At 47.8% G+C, this 21,588-nt stretch overlaps 1 protein-coding gene across 5 annotated transcripts in view; it reads left to right on the top strand.

Annotated features, from left to right (window-relative positions):
* CFAP61 (cilia and flagella associated protein 61) overlaps window positions 1-21,588 on the top strand; it is a 257,667-nt gene that overhangs the window by 160,219 nt on the left and 75,860 nt on the right. For 4 of the 5 annotated variants that reach the window (XM_072943713.1, XM_072943712.1, XM_072943711.1 and 1 more), the window contains 2 exons: window positions 3,228-3,396; window positions 13,180-13,354. In XM_072943713.1, coding sequence (XP_072799814.1) covers window positions 3,228-3,396; window positions 13,180-13,354 — 344 coding nt within the window. Of the gene's footprint in view, window positions 1-13; window positions 622-3,227; window positions 3,397-13,179; window positions 13,355-21,588 lie in introns of those variants that run through there. The other variant, XM_072943715.1, reaches the window with a different exon arrangement.

Below are 21,588 nucleotides of genomic sequence, written 5' to 3'. Positions count from 1 at the left end.
GTTCCCCCGACAGTGGCCGTACCAGCCTCCCCGGTGTTAACGCAGCAGCCACGTCCCCACCGTGGGGTCTTTGCTTCTCTCTCTCTTTGCTGAAATGTCACCTTTTCCGTGTGACCTACTCAGACCACCTGATCATTTGCAACCAACTCTCCGGCACACTCCGGTCCTCCTCCCCTGCTGCTGAAATCCTTCTGAGTAGTCACATAATCTGCCTTTGAAGCTGTTGACGTGGAGTCCTTCTGCCGTAGGCAGACCCCACGCGGGCAGGCGCTTTCTGCCTTTTGCGCACTGATGAGCCCCGGCATCTAGGACAGTGCTTGGCACTTAGCAGGTGCCCAGGAAACAACGTCAAATAGATGGCAGTTCCCTCCGGAAGACCTGCAGGAGTCCCCTCCATCAGGTGACAGACGGGGCCAACATGGCCAGATGCCTCTGGATGGGTGCCTGTGTGTTTTAACTCTTAGAAGCCTCCCAGCGAGCCAGAAACCGGATGCTGCCTTTCAGGTGGCCCTCCCACCCCAATACAGGAAATGTTGTCTGGTCATGGAGTTTAAAATTTACAAGTGCATTGACATCCGTAAATTTAGCAGTCCTCGTGCTGAATACAAATTTGGAACTTTTCCATAACCAACGTTTTGATATATTATTGTGGTTACTAGTTTTTGAATAGCCGTTTTTTGCCTCCTCCCCCCGCCCCCCGTCCAGCCGCTGGTGGAGGTGCTAATGATGTGCCCGGGCTGCCGCAGGAAGGAGGCGGTGGGAGGGAGGAGGAACATCAAGCGGGGCGTCCACTAACTGGACACTCAGCCCGAACACCCGAGAGTTAACCACGGCGCTCCGTCTTCTCAGAGTGGTGTCACGGTGCAGCCTTGGTGAGAACCGGGAGGTTTTTTCTGGTTCTTTCTGGTTCTGACGCCCCGACGTGCAGCCCTCAGCGCGCTCACCATCGCTCCCCTGGCGTTTGCTCCTAATTGTGCACCTGGAACTTTGGGCTAAATCTTCCAACCACCGGGTTTGGGGTCCCTGCAACTCTGAGCAAGCAGCTCCCTCTTCACAAATACCCTCTTCCAGGAATTTCCCCATCCCTTCTTCTTCTGCCTCCTTATTGCCTGTCTGCAGAACGTCCTATGAAGACAAGCTTTCACATGACTTTTGAGTTAGGATCAAGTGCACTTGAGAAAAGTGAAGTTTCATGGACCTCCCGTCTTTGGTTCCTTCTCTCCCTTCCAGAGAGCCCTACTGGAGACGTTTCTCTTGTCACCAAGCCTTGAGAGGGTCCCTGCCGCGTTAGAATCTTAACACTCATTAACTCTGCTTAGGAATTAATTTAGGAGAAATAGCACTTACAGTCTCCAATGTCTAGTTTCACCTACCTGATCGGTAAATTCAAAAAGGTCCAAATGGATTCTAATATCTAAAACAGATAGGAATCACCGACACAGTGACACTGGAAGCTGGGAAATGTCCCCAGTGTGGTAACAAGCTGGAAAAGCAAGCCTCCCCCATTTTCCGATGCTTCTTAAGGGCCCTAAAATCCCAGTGACCCCAGGTGCCAGCTCCTACTGGACAGAGCTGCAGGTTTTGCCCTGGGGTACGCACTGCTGTCCTGCTGCTGTTAAAATTGACCCTGTCCTAGCTCTCCCCAGTTTCCCCTGAGAACTTTGATCTTTTGAGCAAATCCTCATATGACTAGTCCCGTGCATTAACTGTATTTAATTCTCCCCCGTCGCGGCCGGCCGGCAGTACCGTCCCCACCGCGGAGGGCCCATGGCGCAAGTTAGAACAGCCTTCAGTGGGTCTCTCGCGAACGTACGAAATCGATGAAGTCCCTTTTTCCCTCTAAGGCCGCCCAAATGGCTCTTTAAAAAGAGGATTTCATCTCACTGTCTGTTATTTTCCTGTGACGGGGCAGCCCCCGATTTTCTTTCCTTATTAAAAGGAAATTTTCTGGGTTTTCAGCGCCTTTGCGTGGAGAGACACAAAGCCCGGCCTCCGTCCGCTTCCGCTGGCGCTGTGACGGGGTCTAATGTGTGTGCATTATCGGGCTTCTTTCTCTGTGGTGAGAGTAGACTCGTGCATGGATCAAAAAGAAAAAACGCTCTCATCACCGCTTCAGAATCCTGTTTGCCTCCAAGGAGAGTAAACAGGATTATGTGTCATCAGTGTTACTTGGACTACAACCCACCACATACGCGTCCCACCTGACAAAACAGCATCGCAGTCTGTGTCCGGCCCGCGTGGTGCTCAAGGCGTGTCTGGAGGGGTAGTTGTCCCACGTTGAGAGGTGAGGAGACCATGGCATTGAAAAGGCACTGATGCTGAGTCCCTGGGGTCCGGTCTCCATGGCAACAGAGCAGGGACACAGACCGTGCATGGCCCGGGGACGCCCCTATGAAAACAGATACTCTTGGTCTCCAGAACAGGATCAGTAAAAAGCCAGGTATGTGAGGTCAGACCTTCCAGAAAATTCAGGAAACAACCCTCAAGAAACTCTAAATAAACCCAAAGCCACGGGAAACCCACTTTCCTCCTGATGCAACATTGTGTTCAGATTCAGCTAGAGCCCAGAGGAGGAAGCCCGTCCACCCCGACCTGCTGCTTGTGAAGTGGTTCCCCAAAAATCACCTTCGCCCTGAGGAGCGAATCCCAGAAGTCTCCAGTGACTGGCCTTGACGCCAGCGTAATTCCTTAATTGACATTTTCTCCAAATAAAATGTGTCTTCTTGTTTGGGCGCAGGTCCATACACTCATTCTAAGAATGAGTCATTTATTGAAAAGCGTTAGCAAATAGGCAGAGTTCTCAGTGTTCTCTGGACCTTGACCCCTGCCTTCGGGGCTCCTCAGATGTCGCTTTCTCCTTCCTCATTCGCTTTGAGTCAATATCACAATATGACAGTTGTCCATGTGACAGTTTAACAGCTGAAGTAGATTTACACCCACCATGAAGTGGAAACATGAGTGTCCACGAATGATCACTCACACACACCCTCCCTGTTGTGGACCAGCCTGCCCCAGGCAGAACAACTTAGCATTAATGGGAAGGTGTCAATCTGTGACTAAGTGTCTTGGAACGAAAAGGCTCCCAGCCAGCCTAGGTGCGGGTAGATGCCCAGCAAGAGCACAGACTCGGCCCGCTAGGGGACTGGAACCAGCTCGCCAGATGTCCGATTAATGCGCACTGTCAGCTGCTCAAATGTCACTGATGGAGCCCCCGCCTGTCTCTGCAGCCACTGCTTTAATGACCGAGATCACGCGGTGCTGTCGCTGTGCTCCTGGGTCAGCGTGGTGGTCGGCAGGATGACCGCCATAGACCGGGCAGCCAAGCGCGTCATGGTGTCCGGAGAGGAAGTCGTTCTCTACGACCACCTCGTCCTCTGCACCGGGCTGCAGTACCAGGTGAGCCTCGGGGACAGCGGGCCCTCGTCGGGGGGAAAGGGCGGGCACGGCCAGGCGCGCACCCGTGACCAGAACGGCGTCCAACCCCACCTCCACACCCCCGGAAACCCCCTCCAAGAAAAACATCCTGCTTGAGGAGAAGAATCGCAGCGAGTGGAGAGAAATGTCACTCTTTAAGCCGTTGGCCAGCAGTCTAGCGCCTACTGCTCACAGAGCGGAATCCAGACACAGCCCGGCAGCATCTGTGGGAAATTAGTTTCTGCCTCGAAAGGCTAGCATTTGGCGGCGGTGATGGGCTCCCGCGGAAGTATTTCAAACATGCGCACCTTCTGTCAGCCCTTACTTTATTTTGTCTCTCGGTTGCAAAGCTGGGAAACGTGGCTGGTTGGTTTCCAGGGGCCGGGCTTTCCGTCCTGATTAAATCCTCAGACCGCGCTGGAAGGACGCGGTGCCACCGCCCGGCGGAGGCGCGTTTCCGTGTGGCCGCCTCGCGCCCAGCAGCCCCTCTCGCGAAGTGCCGCCGACGCAGGCGTCTCTGTGCCGGGGGGGGGGGGGGGGTCAGACCGTGGGGTCTTTTCACTGCGTTTTCTCCCGGGAACCGCCGAGGCTCCGTGGTGGCTTTGCGAGGAGTAACCCGCTCGCCCACCCCACCCCCAGGCACTGCCGTGTCCTGTCCGGTTCTGTCCCGCGGTGGTGGCCGGTTCTGGGGGCCGTGCTGCCGGCTTCCTTCCCGGGACGAGCCGGGAGGGGGCAGCGATGGGGGCAGAGCCCCGCCGCTCTGCGCGTCACTGACGCAGCGCGCGCTCTGGGCCCGCGCTGCCCGCTGAAAGCACCGGGGGCGCTTTTGAAATATACCCGGGCCCGGGTCCCGCCCCCAGAGGCTCCGTCTTAATTATTCCAGGGCAGGTGGGGCCCGGTCATCAGCATTCCCCCCCCAGCTCCCAGATAATGCTAAGCTAAGGCGGAGAACCACTGACTCGGACTTTTGCGACCTAGAGTCTCGCCTGAACCTTAAGTACGCTCCCGTGCCCTGTGCCCGGCAGATTGTGACGCAGATTGTCATCAGGGATAGGGTGGGGGGCGTGGCAGGGGCGCCCCCGTTCGAACGAATTTCCAGGTGAACGGACCACGGGCGAATCTAGCTGGGATCAGCCCCTGAGCGGTATCTCCTCTTTGCTCTTTCCTTCCTAATCCAATTCCAAAGTGTGGGAAAGGCCTTTTTTTTTTTTTTAATTTTTGGATAAAGGATAAAAATAAACTGGCAGGCGATTTCACTTGGACACTTAAGAATTCCTGTTTCTAACACATTAACCAGCGGAAAACACCAAGCACCCCTTCGGCTTGTCCCCTCACCTGCCCCTCCGAGCTCCAGCTGCTGCCTGTGACCGTGGACGTTGGAAAGTGTGAGTGGACATCACGCCAGCTGTGCAGAGACCCGGGCGTCTGCCCATGTGAGCCCAGCTGCCCCTGCGGCTTTAGTCTGCGGCACATTAAGCTCTTGCCCTTTTCACAGTGGGAAACACGGAGTGAAGAAGTGATAAAGGGAGTTCCAATTTAATTTTTCCAGAAGGACATAAAAATTAACGGTACATAGACTGATATGAAAAAGGCAGCTGAATTCACTGAGAGCTTCCAGCTCTTATTTCTTGCCCTGCTTCCTACTACTCCACTCTCACATTTTTGTCCAATTTTGGGGGGGGGGGACAAAAAACAAAACAAAACAAAAAGCTAACAAACTAAAATGATGCAAATAAGCCAGAAGACTACCTGTTACACAATATAATCACACGCCTTAGGCTGTGATCTGGCGGTAAATGGCATGCATCATTATTAGATATCATGCAATATTTTTGATGTCCAAATACATATCATTTTTTTTAAAATCAGAAAATCCCTGCACATGGTACAACCTCCAGTCCTGCTGCAGGAGCACATGTGAGGAGGGCTGGTCTCCACTCCCAAGCCCTCTCTTAAGGGTCAACCATTTTGAGGCATTTCTATTGTTAGTTCTTCACTGATTACTCTCCCCCACCTCCCCAAACTCCAAATAATGTGTTTATAGAAGCTTCCCCCTTGATCTGTCAACTTCTGACATTACCTATGACCTTTTCGTTTTAGAAGATGAAGACCTATCTGGGTCATGTCCATGCCCTCTAACTCCCTTCCCCCGCCTGCCTATAGATTTGGTTATTTTTTGACTAGCGATGAAGAGCTTATGCCTGGGGTTCCCAAGCCCCATCCGTGGCTTATGGAGCATCATGCAGAGATGGGGAGATGCCCGCCCCACACCTGGGCTTGGGTCGTCCCCAAAGAAGAAGAGTAGAAGTGTGTCAGCTCGAAGTCAAATGAGTCTGGCATTGGTATGAGAAAACTGGCTGGGACTCTCAAAGGGTGACACTCCCCGGGGGCCAGCAGACGACGCAAGAACATGCAGCCAGGGGAGGGAGGAGCAGGATGCTAGTTACCGTCAGCTTGATGTGGGGCAGCCACGAGAAGTGGTCTCCGAGCAGGTGAATGATGTCCTAGGCGGGGAATGTAAGAGCGCGGCATCCAGGACAGCACAGCCCCAGGCGGGGGCCTGCCACAGAGGGTGGGGAAGAGAGCGAGCCCGCCAAGGGGCCGCCCCGTCGTCCTTCAGCAGCACTTAGCAAGAAGAGGCTGTCGGTGTCGAGGACGATTAAAGGGGACAAGGAACAGCAGGAAGTCAAAGAATGGTGGCCACTTTAAAACAAGACTGCAAGTTCCATGAGGCTCCTGCCACCAGAGTTGATGTCCCCTCCCCTTGAATCTGGGCAGGCTTGTGACCCCCTGACCGGTGGAATATGAAGGAAGTGACATGGCTGTGCAGCTTCTCTTTGTTTGTGGGAAGAATGGCCCCTGGAACCTGGAGCTGCCACACAGGAAGCCCTGACAGCCACCACGCTGGAGATGCCATATGTGGGTTCTCCAGCTGACGGTTCCAGCCAAGCCCAGCCTCCCAGCCTTCCCTGCCAAGGCTCCAGACACCTGAGTGAAGCCATTGTGGACCCTCCAGACCAGACCAGACCATCCACCCACTAAATGTCACAAGTGACCTTTACCCATAACACGTGGAATAAAAGGATCGTCTAGCCAAACCCCTCGCAAACTTGTGACCCTCAAAATCATGAAAGTGATGAAATGGTGGTGGTTTAAACCACTAAGTTTTGGTGTGAGTTCGTTGCACAGCAAGAGACAACTGGAACAAAAAGATAACACAGAATAAGAAAAAGGGAACACTATCTAGAAAAATCAGAGAAAGAAAGTACTTCTGAAAATATTCCAGAATGCAGGATCCTCCCTTTGTCTCCACAGCAAACTGTACCAACCTCAGTACAGCCTCCGACTTGGGAGCTGAAGGTGTTCGAAGAGCAGAGATGAGCTGAGGAGGCCACAGGGCAAGAGGAAAAGGGAGATGAGGGTGTGAAAAAGGATTGATATTAAGTCCCCATCAAGAGACAGAACGGTGTCTGTACGAGTTGGTGGTGTTGGCTGAAGACAAAGCACAAAGTTTCCCTGGAGGGCAGGGGCCAAAGGGCAAAGGGACACATTTGGTGAGAGAGGCAGGGAGATACAATAGAGGTGAAGGGGACAGGTAGACACTGGTTTTGCCAAAGAGGCCCAAACAAACAGAACAGAGGTGATAAAGATATGCTAGAAGAAAACTTCCCTTACCTGAGCACGTGGTCTACATTCTGGGCAAAATCAAAGGGGAAATTTCTCAGCAAGTCACATTCTGACGAAATTATCTATAAGAATGATAGGGGGAAAAATCAGCAAACTTCAAGAGGAAAATAGCAGATTACCAACAGAAGAACAGAAATAAAGCAAGGGTCAAAAAATGACCTCTCCAGCATTAAATGGCTTAAGAAAATGAAACTGGCCACACAGAATTTTGAAGAAAATGGGTGATTCAATAAGGACATGCCCACCGAGTTCTCTCCTGTTGGCGGATGGCAGGAAGCTGTTCTTTGTGAGCAAAGCCTGAGAAAAAGGGTCTTCCGTGTTCTTTAATTCCCGCTCCGGATAAAGGAGACAGAAAAGAAAAATTCACAATGGTATAAAAGGACATGTGGCAAGCACCACCACCAATTTAAAAGGTAATCTAAATCATTTTAATTAATCTGAGAATAAATGCAAGATAGGAACTAATGAATCTTAATCTAAAGTAATCAAACAAAACCAAATTGTTGAAAATAGAAAGAGAGGTAGTTGGGGAGGCATGTGAAGTGTCTTAAACGAGGAAACCCAAGGCAGTGTATCAGTCTTGATGCTTATATTTAGAGGGAGTATGGCTAAAGCATGCTTTTGAGCAGCATAAATAAACTCGCCATCCAAAAACCGAAGATGAAATGGAAGGAAACATCTTTAATGTAATCAAAGGGAAGGAAAGAAAATAAACAGCTGCAGTGCTTAAGTGTGAAAGTATCATGGCATAAACCAACAGTCATAGCAGCGAGAGTCGTGGTTTTAAACCACCCTGTCAAAAGACCAAAGGTCTCTCCTTACACGGACTTCAGAATGCAAGAGGAATGCAGTGTTCATTCATAGCAACACCATTTACAGTAGCCAAGACATGGAAGCAACCTAAATGTCCACTGACAGATGACTGGATAAAGAAGATATGGTACATACATACAATGGAATACTACTCAGCCATTAAAAGAATGAAATAATGCCATTTGCAGCAACATGGATGGGCCTGGAGATTGTCATACTAAGTGAAGTAAGTCAGAAAGAGAAGGAAAAATACCATATGATCACTTATATGCAGAATCTAAAAAAATTAGACAAATAAACTTATTTACAAAACAGAAACAGACTCACAGATGTAGAAAACAAACTTGTGGTTACCAGGGGTTTAAGGGGGTGGGAAGGGATAAATTGGGAGTTCAGGGTTTGCAGATACTAAGTACTGTGTATAAAATAGATAAACAACAAAGTCCTACTGTATAGCATGGGGAACTATATTCAACACCTTGTAATAAGCTATAATGGAAAAGAATATGAAAAGGAGTATGTATGTGTATGTTTAAATGAATCACTGTGTTGTAACACCAGAAATTGACACAACATTGTAAACTGAGTATATTTCAATTTTTAAAAAAAATTTTTTAAAAAGTTTGAAAACACTAAAAAAAAAAAAAGAAAAAGAAAATACAACCACAGTATCTCTAACAACAACAAAATAAAAGTAAAAGAGGTGTACAAAAACAAGCACGCCCAAGCCGAAGAGTGAAGAGATAGTTACACGTACGCCAGCAGAAGGCGCCAAGCGCGTCAAGCAGCTGGTAGGAGCGGCAGCAACACTCACATCCAGTGAAGCAGAACGTCCGAGGGGGATAAGAGCACAGGTACCGACAGAGGGTGAAATCGTGATGATGGCGCGGAGGTCGCGGGCCTATTCTGTGCTGAACGTGGCTGTGCCAGGGGCTGTGTCCCAGAGCAACAGTCCACCTGGAGTGTGGTGTGCGTTTCTGGGCATCGCACGTAAGAATGAGCAGAAACCCCTCCAGGGACTCAAGGTCACCCCAGATGTTTAGCCGGGGGGCAAAGGCTCCGGGTGGCCGTCCTCAAATATGTGAAGGGTTTTCGTGTAGAAATGAATGGACTTGGGCAGCGGGGCCTGGGATGCAGATATACTACAGACACCAGAAATGATGGGACCACAGCACTCACTCATCCTGAGAAACAACTTCCTGAGGGTCAGGGCCTCCCCTAGGAGGGAAGGTCAGGGCCCCGGGGACAGTGAGCAGGTGGTGCTGTGGTGCCAAGGAGGGGCAGAAGCATCTGACCCCGATCGAGTGCTAGCCTCGTGCCACGTGTGTGTTCACTGACGTCACCCTTGCAGTGACACCCTGAGCTCCGTGCCACTTCCATCCCCATTCCACAGAGGAGGGAACCGAGGTGCACTAAGGCTGAGGTACCTTGTCCATATCTGACATGTGGTTTCCATCCTCAGCATCTTGTGGTAGCTGCTGTGGCTCCAGCCATTTCATTTGCAAGAAGCAAGAAGGAAGAACAACTAGAATATAATGAATTTTCACATCCTCCACTTCCACCAGCTCCCCACTGCCCAAGGACTCTCTTGACCATCTCTTAGGTCGTGAGTTGGGAAATGTTCCAAGCGGGCATATGTCCCAGGAGTCTGTTGCTAAGAAAGAAAAGGAGACAGAATGTGCCACCAGCAGCCCCTGCTGTCATGTTAACTTGCCCAGGAAAACGGAGCAGCCAAGGGGCTCCCCAAAGCAGTGCTGGCACTGCTAAGGCAGTCCTGAATCATCTGATGGAATGGTTGAAAAGCCATCCGCTTCTCTCCAGTCCCAAATCGGTGCCAGGTTGGTTGGTAGCAGAGGACTCTCTAGTTTGAACAGCCAGCGCTGATGGCGCTTCTCCGTTAAAGCCATGTCCTCCTGTTAAACTTCATACCCTTCCTTTCGTTGATGACATAATATTTTTCCCCCATAGATCCTTTTTTTATTGAGTTCTGCTAAACTCTTTGTGGACAAATTAATTGGCTGTGGGATTTAAAATCCTAGCTCCAATTTTGCCTATTTTGTGAAAATGACATTATGTGAATATGAAAACTATATTAGCCCATTAATTTTCCTTTATTTTCTCTAATTCTTTATAGTTTAGAAATGTACAAAACCAACCCCACACACTGAAGATCACAGGAGAATTAGATGGGTTATGAGAATGCAGTGTCAGGACTGTAGAAAGCTCATTTTTGTTTCTGACCTAATTCCGTTTCCTTATTTTCCTTCTCTTTCTTATTTCTTTTTAATTGACGTACAGTCAGTTATAATGTGTCAGTTTCTGGCATCCAGCATCATGTCCCAGCCATGCATATACACACATATATTCGTTTTCATATTCTTTTTCATTAAAGGTTATAACAAGGTATTGAATATAGTTCCCTGTGTTGTACAGAAGAAATTTGTTTTTCATCTACTTTTATATATAGTGGTTAACATTTGCAAATCTCGAACTCCCAAATTTATCCCTTCCCAGCCCCTTTCCCCCAGTAACCATAAGATTGCTTACTGTCTACAGCTCTGTCTCTGTTTTGTAGATGAGTTCATTAGTGTCCTCTTTTTTCTTTTTTCTTTTTTTTTTTAGATTCCATATATAAGCGATACCATATGGTATTTTTCTTTCTCTTTCTGGCTTACTTCACTTAGAATGACGATCTCCAGGTCCATCCATGTTGCTGCAAATGGCATTATGTTGTCGGTTTTTATGGCTGAGTAGTATTCCATTGTATAAATATACCACATCTTTATCCAGTCATCTATTGATGGACAATCTTCCTTGTTTTTTAATCTAAACACTCACTGTTTGGCATGATAATTCATTGAAAGTTTTATAAATTGAAAGCTCTCTATTAGTTCTTCAGTCTTGCCTTTTTCTGCAAGGACTTTTCCTGATTTGTTAAAGCATGATTTACTATACTGGCATAATATTACCTCAATTTTATTTTATTTTATACTATAACACTTACTGTAGTTCTGGTCAAGTTTCAAATCTCCAAAGCTTGGTAGTCAATATTGTGCACTTTAAAACATTCATCAAAATCCTCAGTGGACTGCTTTATGGTAACTAGTGGATAATAATTCCAAAATTTTAGTGTGATGTTGCTAAACAAATTATAGTGCTAATGAGAGGTTTTTTAACCTCCACAGTTTTAGTTGTAGTAAATGATCACTACTTTTGGGTTGTCCTTTAGTATAAAAATTATATTTAAATTATTTAGGGGGGAGGTAATTAGGTTTATTTATTTTAATGGAGGTCCTAGGGACTGAACCCAGAACCTCATGCATGCTAAGCATGCAGTCTACCACTGACTGAGCTACACCCTCCCCCTGCAGCTTCTTTATAGAGAAGGGACGTCCATCTTTTAAAAATCGATTCTGCATTTTGGTTCTAGTCCCATCTGAAACTGAATTCAATACAGCACAGCCATGTACCGAGACTTTACCATCTCTATTGAGAAAGGATGTAACCAAGTTTTCCAGACATCACCTGGGGTTCAGTGAAGCCGCACGTGTTCCTGCCCGGGCAGCACTCACGCCTCCCCAGTGCAAGAAAGCATTGCCTGCGCGGGTCAGGAGAGGAGGACCTGCCCCTGCACCCGTGTCAGCTCCTGCTGCACCACAGGTGCAGAGCGAGTCCTGCCCCGGGCCCCATCCTCACACCACGAGCACGCAGGACATCTGGCGCCGGTCTTCCAGCAGAGACCCAGTTGCCTGCAAGTCTTGCTCTGGGTTCCAGCCTCATTATCTCCCCAAATCTCCACCTGGCCACCGCGTGCAAACCGGAGGGGCGGCGTGGGGGCCACTGGGCAAACTCACGCCGCTGTGCCATTTGACTTGGCTTCCACGGTGGCATCTGCTTGTTTGGTTTTAATTTGAACCAAATAATTAAAAAATCAGGAGCCCCCGTAGAAAAAGTCCAAGCAGCTGGCATTTCTCGAGAAATCAGATCGAGCCCCGCCCGAACCCACGCTCCACCCTGGCGACAACTGGATGGAGTGGAGTCACGGCGGAGCGCTCTGGCCAGGCCGGCCCTCCCGGTAGCCGCGGTCTCCCTGGCAACCAGGACAGGCGTCGGCCTCATCCTTCATCGTGCTTGCACGGCCGCCTCCCTAGCGGAGGACGGTTTCTGCCTGCGCTCCCGTCTGCGTCAAAAGTGTGGGAGCAGTGGAAGGGCTCTGTGTTGAGAGAAAGAACGTTCTTTGACAAAGGGGAGAATAATGCTGGAATTTTCACGAGTAAATAGTAGCCCACTTTCTTTTCTTCCTGAGCCCTGTATACACTTGAATTTCACCCCCTGGTGTAATTGCTTCTGTACACATGGTTTTTACCCAAACTGGCCACATCCAATCCAGTTCCACGTGCTCTTCCATGATCTCACCACTCCTGCACGACAGGTGGATTCTGGGTTCCATCTCCTTGACTCCAGGCAGGCCTCTAGGGTGACCTCCGTGAATAGAATATGGCAGGAGAGGCTCTGCTGGGCTTCCAAGGCTAAGTTAGAGAAGAATGTGGCGCTCTCTGGACTTCTGCCCCCTCTAAGGACGCATGCCTGGGAGCCCAGCCACTGTGTTGTGAGGAAGCTCAAGTCCCATGGGGAGGCCACATGTGGTATTCTGGCCAGCGACATCCGCTAGACCTATAGTGATGGCTTCACATTTAAAAAAGATACCCAGCATGTTTTCTTGGGGAAGGAAAAAGGATTGAGAGTTTATCTCCAGGAGATTCCAGCCCCCAGCCATCAAGTCACCCCCAGCCTTCAAGTCTTCCCAACTGAGGCCTCCCACATCGTGAAACAGAGACAAACTTGCCCCACCTTGCCCTGTCTGAATTGCTGACCTATGGAATCTCTGAGCCTGTTTGTTTTGTTTTGTTTTTTAAATTGAAGTACAGTCAGTCACAATGTGTCGATTTCTGGCGTGCAGCACACTGTCCCCAGTCCTGCATGTACAGACATTGAGCCTGTTGAACGGTGGTTTGCACCACTGAGCTTTGGAATCATTTGTTACGCAGCATTAGATGACCAGGGCCAATGCCTTCTGAGAATTGACTCCGAGTGGTCATTCCACCCATTTGGTTTTTTTCAGTGAAGACCTGATTATATCTGGAGACAGGAAAAAGCACACCAGTACTGGGGCATTGCTATGTTTATTTTTATCACTTGATTTATTGCTGTGTAAGTGCTTACCTGTTACCTCTGAAATAAGTGTTGCTCTGTAACACACCTCAGGTCCCATGCCCTACAGGGGCTGATATCAGCCAACACCCAACGAACAGAGAGGTTCTGGACAGCAGTAGGCGGAGGTACACCGGTCCAGTTCCCCGCAATCATTTCACCCTCAACGACGAAGAAGATTGCTTAAGGGCCCTGACTTGGATAAGGAACAACTCCATCACCACAGAAGGTAAGGATGCTGGTAACTGTGCATCTTTTCAGAACCGTGTTTTATTCTTATAATGAGTCTCATTCTTTGTCTAGTTCCAGTATATAATTAGTGCCTAATTAATTCTAACCAAATCATTCATCTGTCATGCTTTGTTTTCCAGATTAATTTACAACTTGTTGTCATTTTTGGATACCCAGCATGTTTGCTGGGGGAAAGAAAAAAGCTTGAGATAGTTTAATTATCTATAATTATTTTATTACACAAAATGAATATCTGAAGAGCAAAGCATGGCTAAAATCATTAACTAATTAAAGAATAATTTAATAAGCAAACATGTTTAGCAATTATATGGAAAATATGCCTCCTTTTGTGGAGCTTTTGAAAAGACCTAGGAAGAAAAAGAAAGGTCTGAGTCGGAAGGGCTCTTTTCTTTCAGCATCCATTGTTCCCCTCGCTGTGCCAGCTCAGTCCTTCCCACAAACGCACGTATCCGGGTTCCATGCCGCTCTCTGAATCCAAGTGAGAGAGTGAAACATTTGAGCAAGTAAGTGCCTCTGCCACTCAAAAGTGCTTTCTCCAGCATCTTCCTCTCTATTGCTGGGATTAGCGGAAATTATTTGACCAGTAAAATAACCAGAACAGGGCCTGGCTGCCTGTTTGTGTTCACTGAAACTTGGGAGTTGAGTTTTTGAGATGAGACTCACTGCAGCCCCTTTCTTTTATCGAAAGTGCAGACAGGATCAGCAACTTGGTTGGGTTATGTGACCCCCTGTTCTGGGCTGGGCTTCTGACCCAGACCTTCAGTTCAGTCCAGGATCACTAAGTGTCTGGAGTGTGGGGACCGATATATAAAATTAATGTATCACTTTATTTAATGTGTTTATTTAAATATAATTTAATTACATTACTTACTATAATTAATCTATTAAAATTAAATACATTCCTTCTGATTTTTTTGGTGGATGATTTAGGCATGAGTTAACTTTTTGTCAAGTTCCTACATTTGCTTCATTAAAAATCAAAACTACTTATCAAAGGACATTCAATACATTGCTGAATTCAATTTGTTAATACTTGTAGGCAGTTTGCATCTAAATTCACAAGTGAGATTGGCCTGTTTTCTCTTTTATGCTTGACTTGTCAAGGTTTTGCAATCAAGGGAGTGCTAGCCTCACAAAGGGTTTTGGGGAAGCTTTCCATATTTTTCTGGGGTCAGAAATACTTTGTGTAACCTAGAAGTTGGACAGAAATCACCCATAAAACCAGCTGGGCCTGGAACTTTTGGGCAGATGTTGGATGTGTAGATACATGTCAGAAATGCAGATTGAAAACTTGCCAAAGAATTTTAATATTTGCATTATAACTTGGTATTATTTTCAGTTTTGCATCTGTGTGTGTTTAAACCTGTTTCAACATTTTAGTCATTCTTTAACCACTGCCCTATGACCTAAGTACATTTAGGGAATTCTCTGATCTGGGGCTCAGCAGACTTTTTCCATAAAGGGCCAGATAGACTTGGCAGGCCACGTGGTCTCTGTCCTGACTACCCAGCTCTGCTGTTCTAGCAAGAAGGTAGCCCCAGACAGAATGTCAATGAACAGAAATGGCTGTGTTCCAATAAAACTTTATTTATAAAAATAGGGGATGAGTCCCTGTCTGCAGAACTCTGCTTTTATCCATACAATTAGTGACCAATCATTACCATTTCATCAAGTCCAGACTTCAAAATGTAACTTAAACTCGCTGAAAGCACAAACGCCAATGAACAGTTCAATACAACGTAGACATCGTGTCCTAAGACTGTGTCCAGTCCTGTTACAATGCAGTGTTTTAATCGGAATGTTGGCTGTTTTGAATGTTAGGATTAAGGACCATTTTGACCAAGAAAAGGGCCTTTGAAAGTGGCAATGCAAGTTCTTAAGGTTGAATGTTCATGGCAGAGAATTTAGAAATCCCAAAGCAAGAGGCTCTTGGTTTTCGGATGGGGAAGAGCGTTAGTGTTATTTGTTGCTTTGACTGGTCGTCAAAGCTAGTGGTGGTCTGGTGTCCACTTAAAGGGAAACGCTTTTGCAAGAGTTAAGAATGTCTTGCATTAGCCATTGCACAAAACCCCTGCGTGCCTGCCTTTGTGCACTGAACAGCCAGGGGAAGAAGTCTGTAGAAATTAGTTTCTTGTCTTAAATGTAGGCTGTTTTCACTGGGTCCAATGCTTAATGACACCTCAGGGCACCTCCCAGGTAGGTGGTCTAAACACACAGGTGCTGGAGGCATCTGAGAAAGTGACTCAGCCAAGTTAATTCCACTCAGGGTAGTGGCCCTTTTCAATGACTTGTCATGTAAGGAAAACTGGGAAGAAAAACGTTAACGTCCTGCCTTGTGGAAGCTCTTTTCCTGTGTAGCTTTTTCATCATTAGAGTCATGTTCAGACTCGAATTTAATTAGTCCCAGTCCAGATATTTCCCTCTCGTGGGTTGCTGTGAGGATTAAATAAGGTTTTACACATCCAGTTCAGGACAGACAGCATCTCATACGCGTAGGCTGTGGTTGTACTCATGGTTGCTTCTGCTGCCACATGTGTTGTTGCTGTGCACGGGAGGTTCGCCAGACTGTTGGCCTCAGCCCCTGCCATCCTGGGGATGGTGCACGGGGATCTGTGCACACCAGGCACCAGTCCGGTTGCAGAGAGGCACTGTGGCCTGAGCAGGAGCCTTGGAGGCTGCAGAGTTTGGAGAAGGCTTCCCCAAGAAGGGAGGGTTTGCGTTCAGCCTTTAAGAGGAGGTTGAGGGAGTTTGATTTGTATCCAAAGACAATGACCTGTCACCTTGGGCCAGGCAGACTCTGAAGGGCAGTAGTGGGAGAGGCGGTGGAGGACCTCAGACCAGGTTCAGCGCGTGACCTTTTAGAGGATGGGGAGCAGGGGGCGAGGCTTGCATTAGACAGCCCTGGATGAAGGTAGACCTCCTCACCTGTGGCACCCATGGCGGTAGAGAGAAAGGCATTGGTAAGGGCGGATTAGGGAGACGGCAGTGGCCAGTGGAGGCGGGGCAGCCGCGTACGCAGTGCAGCGCTGGGAGGAGCCACCTTTGATCCATTCGGTGGTCCTGCCGGCGCAGCTGTCTAGCTGACATCCGGGTCCCTTATGGGCTGATGGTGTCTGAAGCTGGAAACCAGAAGTAGGCACTTGATGAAAACGAGGAGCAGGGCTCTGTCCTCACATCCATCATCACCGCTCCGCCTGTCAGCCCTCCTTCCTAATTACTCCAGAAGGAAGGCGGGCATTTCTCTTGACAGTCAGCTTTTGCTCCCTCAGGGCTAATGTTCCTTTTTCTCGATAGTTCAGGGTGGGGTTAGCGGGAGGGAGCTGAGGGCAGAGCCCTTCTCCCAGAGTCTGAGAAAAAAATCCCCAGTGTCTCACTGGCTGTGACTGGGTGGAATGTCCATTCCCGTCCATCTGGTGGGAATCACACCCCAAACCCTGGGAAGCTCCAAGCCTAACTTTGAAGCACAGGGACTTGAGAGGAGGGGCTTGTTTGCTGAGGACAGTGGAGGGATTGTTCTAGAAGGACAGACAGATGCTGGTTAGCAGAAACCATGGGCGGTCACTAGGAGGCGGTTGGCTGTCCTCTGAATTTCTGCCCCTGGAGAACGCGCAGGGACCTGCGGGGAGAGTGCCACCACTCCCCGCCACGGTCTCTATTCTGTCGTGCCTTCCTCTGCTCCCAAAGGGGAGACAGTTCTTCTGTGATGGAATTCATCCAGTCTGAAGGAAATTGTTTCAGGGGCTCTGGAGTTGGAGGGGTTTGTAGATGTAAATTGTCCTAAACTATGAGGACCACTCCAGTACCCTGGAGCCCAGCTGACGTCACTGGCTTCCAACTGCAAGCAAAACCTGGAGGGTTGAGATGGGACTTCACATAGACCCCTACTAACATCATGACGGTTTTCGGCATTAACTGAAACTGATTGAAATGCATCTGCTAGTACCTCCGTACCTGCCATGAAAATGAAAAGTAGGGTGAAAGTAAAAAACACTGCCTTAATGGCCCCAAATGGAGCAATCATTTTCATCTTTAGCTAAATACAGTTTACTGCCTTGTTAAAATATGTTTGTAAGAAAAGTATAACATGAAAATTCTGGTGCGTGAGTCACTGAACAAAGTCTTTGTCCTGCTATATCTAATACATTCTCCCTTTTTATTTGGTAGAGCAAAATGGACAGGTCAGGTTTGGGTCATAGAAATCTTATGCTCTGACTTATAAAAAAATAAAAAGAGTATTTGCTGGTCTATTCTTGGACATAATATGTTTTTAAGTGAGTGATTATTTCACTATTTATTACTATTCTGTGATATCTATTTAAAATCCTTTCATTATGTGGTTATTTGCTAAAGTTAATTATCCAGATAAAATGCCAATTAGAGGGTTTTTTTTTTAAGGGAACATGTTCATTCATCTGCAAATATAGTGTAGTGGTGTGCACACTGGTTCTGAGATCAGAGTGGGCAGGTCTGATTCTGCTGAACCATCCTCTGCTGTGTGACCTGAAGCTCATTACATAACCTCTCTGTCCTCAATTTGAGCATAATGAAACTTGTCTCATATTCCTGTTCTGATCATACATAATCACTGTTTCTTTTGAAGTGGAAAAGGAAATATAATTCTTCACTAAAGTACAATGGAATATGTAAATATACATACTTAGAAATAATTTAAAATACATAAATTACAAAATGTAGTATATAATTCTTGTTTTCTCTGTTCTTAAAAATATAGTGACAATGAAGAAAAACTCTTATTAATATCTGTGTACATAAATCCTAAGTTTATTTCTTATCCTCTTGAGATGTGATTTCCTGCCCAGAATAGCAGACCAGGAAACCCTTCTCGTCTCGTCTTTTCAGTTGATGCTTTTCTTCCTGGAGAACCCTTCATCTCTACCTCTCGTGTGCTTGCCTCCTTTTGGCGGTCCCGCAGTCCGAGTCGCTGGTGTGAATGGTGTAATCACCCGCACCTTCAGCGAGCAGGTGGCAGAGAGCAAAAGCACCACCGTCACCTTTATGCCGATGTTCCAGCGGCAGGTCTCAGTGCTTTTGCAGCCTGAGGTGGAGACTTGCCAGCTCGAGAGGTGGTGCTATGAATCATCCGGTCCCCTCTTCCTCCCCAGCTGGGCTGTCGCCACGAAGCCCCTCTTCCCTCTTGGAGGCGCCCTTGCACACCTCGCCTCCAAGGTTGCTGCAGGTTCACGTGAGAGAATGCCTGGGTGCTCTTCCTGCCAACTTCAATTCCGGGAGCTTTCACACGGTCCTCTTTTTAACCTGCCCTCCTTGCACTCTGCTTCCCGATTCAGATCTGCAGTCTCAGTAATGCATAATTTATTCCCTAGGAGGAGCAACAAAGATTGGCTTCCCATGCAAACTGCCATGGTTAGATTCCATTATCCCTTTTGTGAAAATGCACCCAGACTGTTCTCATCATCAGTTCTCATTTGCCATTTCAAAGTAGGGCAGCCCACGCTTTCCCCTGTCACCACTCAGATCAAGTGCAGAAACTCATTTCTTTCTTTCTGTTTTTTAGCGGAGGTACTGAGGGTTGAACCAAGGACCTCGTGCATGCTGAGCACGCCCTCTACCACTGAGCTAGTTCCCTTCCCACCCTCTCCCCCCCAAAACTGGTTGTTTCTTATTCATTAAATAAACTGAGCTGCAGAGAAGACAGTGACCAGATCTTTGAACAGAAAACCAACATCCAGGGAAAAGCTTCAGCTTTTCCACCCTATTTCCTCCATCTATTCATGGAAGCTTCCAAAGAGTGCAGACGACACCTCAGGAAGATGAAGGACGCCCCTGCAGTGTGTCACCTCCTTCTGAATATTTGCAAAGACTCCGAGAGGTACAAAGCACCTAAGTGGTGGAAATGCATCGACTAATTAATCTTTAATGAACTGACATTGTCTGACCTCTTAAAACCTGCTGTGGGTGAACAGATGCCATGGGTCCCACAGACCCTGGGGCCGCCCTCACCCCCGCCCCACCCCCACCCCGACAGCCGTTAGGACGCTCTGCGCCGGGCGGACCCCAGCCACCAGTCTGGTCCACCTGGGCTGGGACACACTGTCAGGCCCAGCGCCGCCTGTACCGAGCCCTTTGCCCGGTTGCTGTTCACGGCCCACTTCACCCACCCCCGCCCTCACCCCGCAACCACTGTCTTTCACCTACTTTTTTTTTTTCATTAACACTGATGGACCCAGAGATGATCATACGAAGTAAAGTAAGTCAGACAGAGGAAGACAAATACGCTTTGCTATCATGTGTGGGTGGAACCTAAAAAAAAGTAAATGAGACAAATGAACTTATTCACCTGTTTTTTTCCCCCCACGTGTCCAAGATTTATTTGGGTTACTTATGAAAATGCATGTGCCTGGACCATGCCCCTGATGATTCTGATTCATCTTTATTCACCTACTTTTAAACTCTTTCTTCTCGCTCTGAGCCAGCGATTGAAGGAGATCCGTCTCTCTGAGGCCCTGTCAGTTCTCTCTCTGCCCTCCCTTTCTTTCTCTATTTCCTTTCCTTTCCCTCTTCCTCCTTGATTCAGCCCCAGATCCAGCCAACTGTCACAATGTGATGGCCCCACACAGAGTGGAAACGTTTGAGAGAAAAGGGATCGCACTGGCAAAGAGTAACAGGCTGACTCTGTTGCATCAGGCTTGTGTAGGGATGTGTTTTGACCTGTGATGTGTTGTTATTTATGTAGTAAAAAAGCTATCCCAAAATTCTTCTGTGTTTTGTGGGTAACGAGAGAATGTAAGTAAATAATCATCTAAAACATGTTTAGGGGGAAAAGTTTCATGACATCACATAGGCATTTATTTGCTATGTGCCCAGGATCACTGTAACTTTGGACTTTTGTTCAGCAAATATCCATACCCCTCCCCTCCACTGTGGGCAGTGTGCTCACCCTGCCTGGGTGTGGGCGTGGCTGCGGGACTTGCTTTGGTTAATGGTTAGTGGATTTGGTTAGTGGATGTCATGTCTTCAAGGAGAGGCTTGAAGGCTGCCTGAGCAGTGGCATCCTCCTGCTCCTGCATGGCCCCCTGGATAGAATATGCCTCAGGTATCAGTTGGTCCACAGAGGATTCGAGACATATGGTGCAGGCCTGACCCTAACCACAGCTTGGACCAGATCAGCAAGTATCAGCCCACCCACAGATGTGTGAGCCCACGTGCACAGGCGTATGCTGTCTGGCATTGTTTTGGGGTATTTTGTTATGCAGCATTATCGTGACAACAGCTGACAGTTACACATTTGGGAGGTGGGAGTTGTTTCCAATTAAACTTAAAGACAGACAAAACTATTTAGAAGTTAGCATACCTGTAAGTAAACGTCTAATTTAGATATCAGAGGTTTTATGAAATATGTTACCTTTTGAATTGAACGCATCCTCCTCCCTAGCTGCCTGCAGTCTGTGGCTCTCCAAACCGCAGTGGCACCACAGTGCCTGGGCTTCCATGAGCCCACAGTGGAAGTGCCCATCTCACAGGGCAGTTGTGAAACACTCACATGAAGGGGACTGGAAGAATATTAAACTCCGAGTTGCATGGGGCCTCAGTGCTTAGATTTGTGTCACTGGAAATGAATACTGTTTTTGCGTGCATATTTTAAAGAGGCAGAAGAACTCACACCTTGGACAGTTTTAGGTTCACGTGTTGACGCTCGTGGAGGCTGGCTCTTTGCTGCATCAGCCAGCCGAGAGTCACACTTCACAGCAGGTGGGAGCTTCAATAATTTAAGCAAAATGTTGGCTCTTTCAGCCAAAGGAGAACGCAGCTCACTCACCAAGGGATGCTGACGGCAGCATCTGAACAGAGCGGCACCCCTGTCACAAAACTGGGGCATCCTAGCCAAGGCAGGAAGGAGGGGCCTGGCATCCCAGGTCTGAGCCCCAGGAAGTATGGGAGCACTTCCTGGATGCTCTCGCCCTCAGGGAAGCAACCTGAAAGCTATTCTGGTTCCTTTTCTTCTAAGCAAATAAGATGAGCCATTATACTTCCTTTCAGTTTTGGATAGAAAGAAATTTTTGCATAATTTATTCCACCCAGTTGAATAAATACAGTTGCCGTTTATTTTGTCTTGCAAAATTCATTTTCATACCGTTTCATAAAAGGAGAAAAGAGAGAGATTCACAAATCCATCATTTTGCGGTAAAATTGTTACGGCTTGCCTGAAACGTGAGTCTACACGTTTCTTTTCTA

This window comes from Vicugna pacos, chromosome 19, assembly GCF_048564905.1.
Source record: "Vicugna pacos chromosome 19, VicPac4, whole genome shotgun sequence".
In the NCBI taxonomy this organism is placed as follows: domain Eukaryota; kingdom Metazoa; phylum Chordata; class Mammalia; order Artiodactyla; family Camelidae; genus Vicugna; species Vicugna pacos.
The sequence above is the reverse complement of the archived record's forward strand: the minus strand, read 5'-3'. Positions and strand labels throughout refer to the sequence as shown.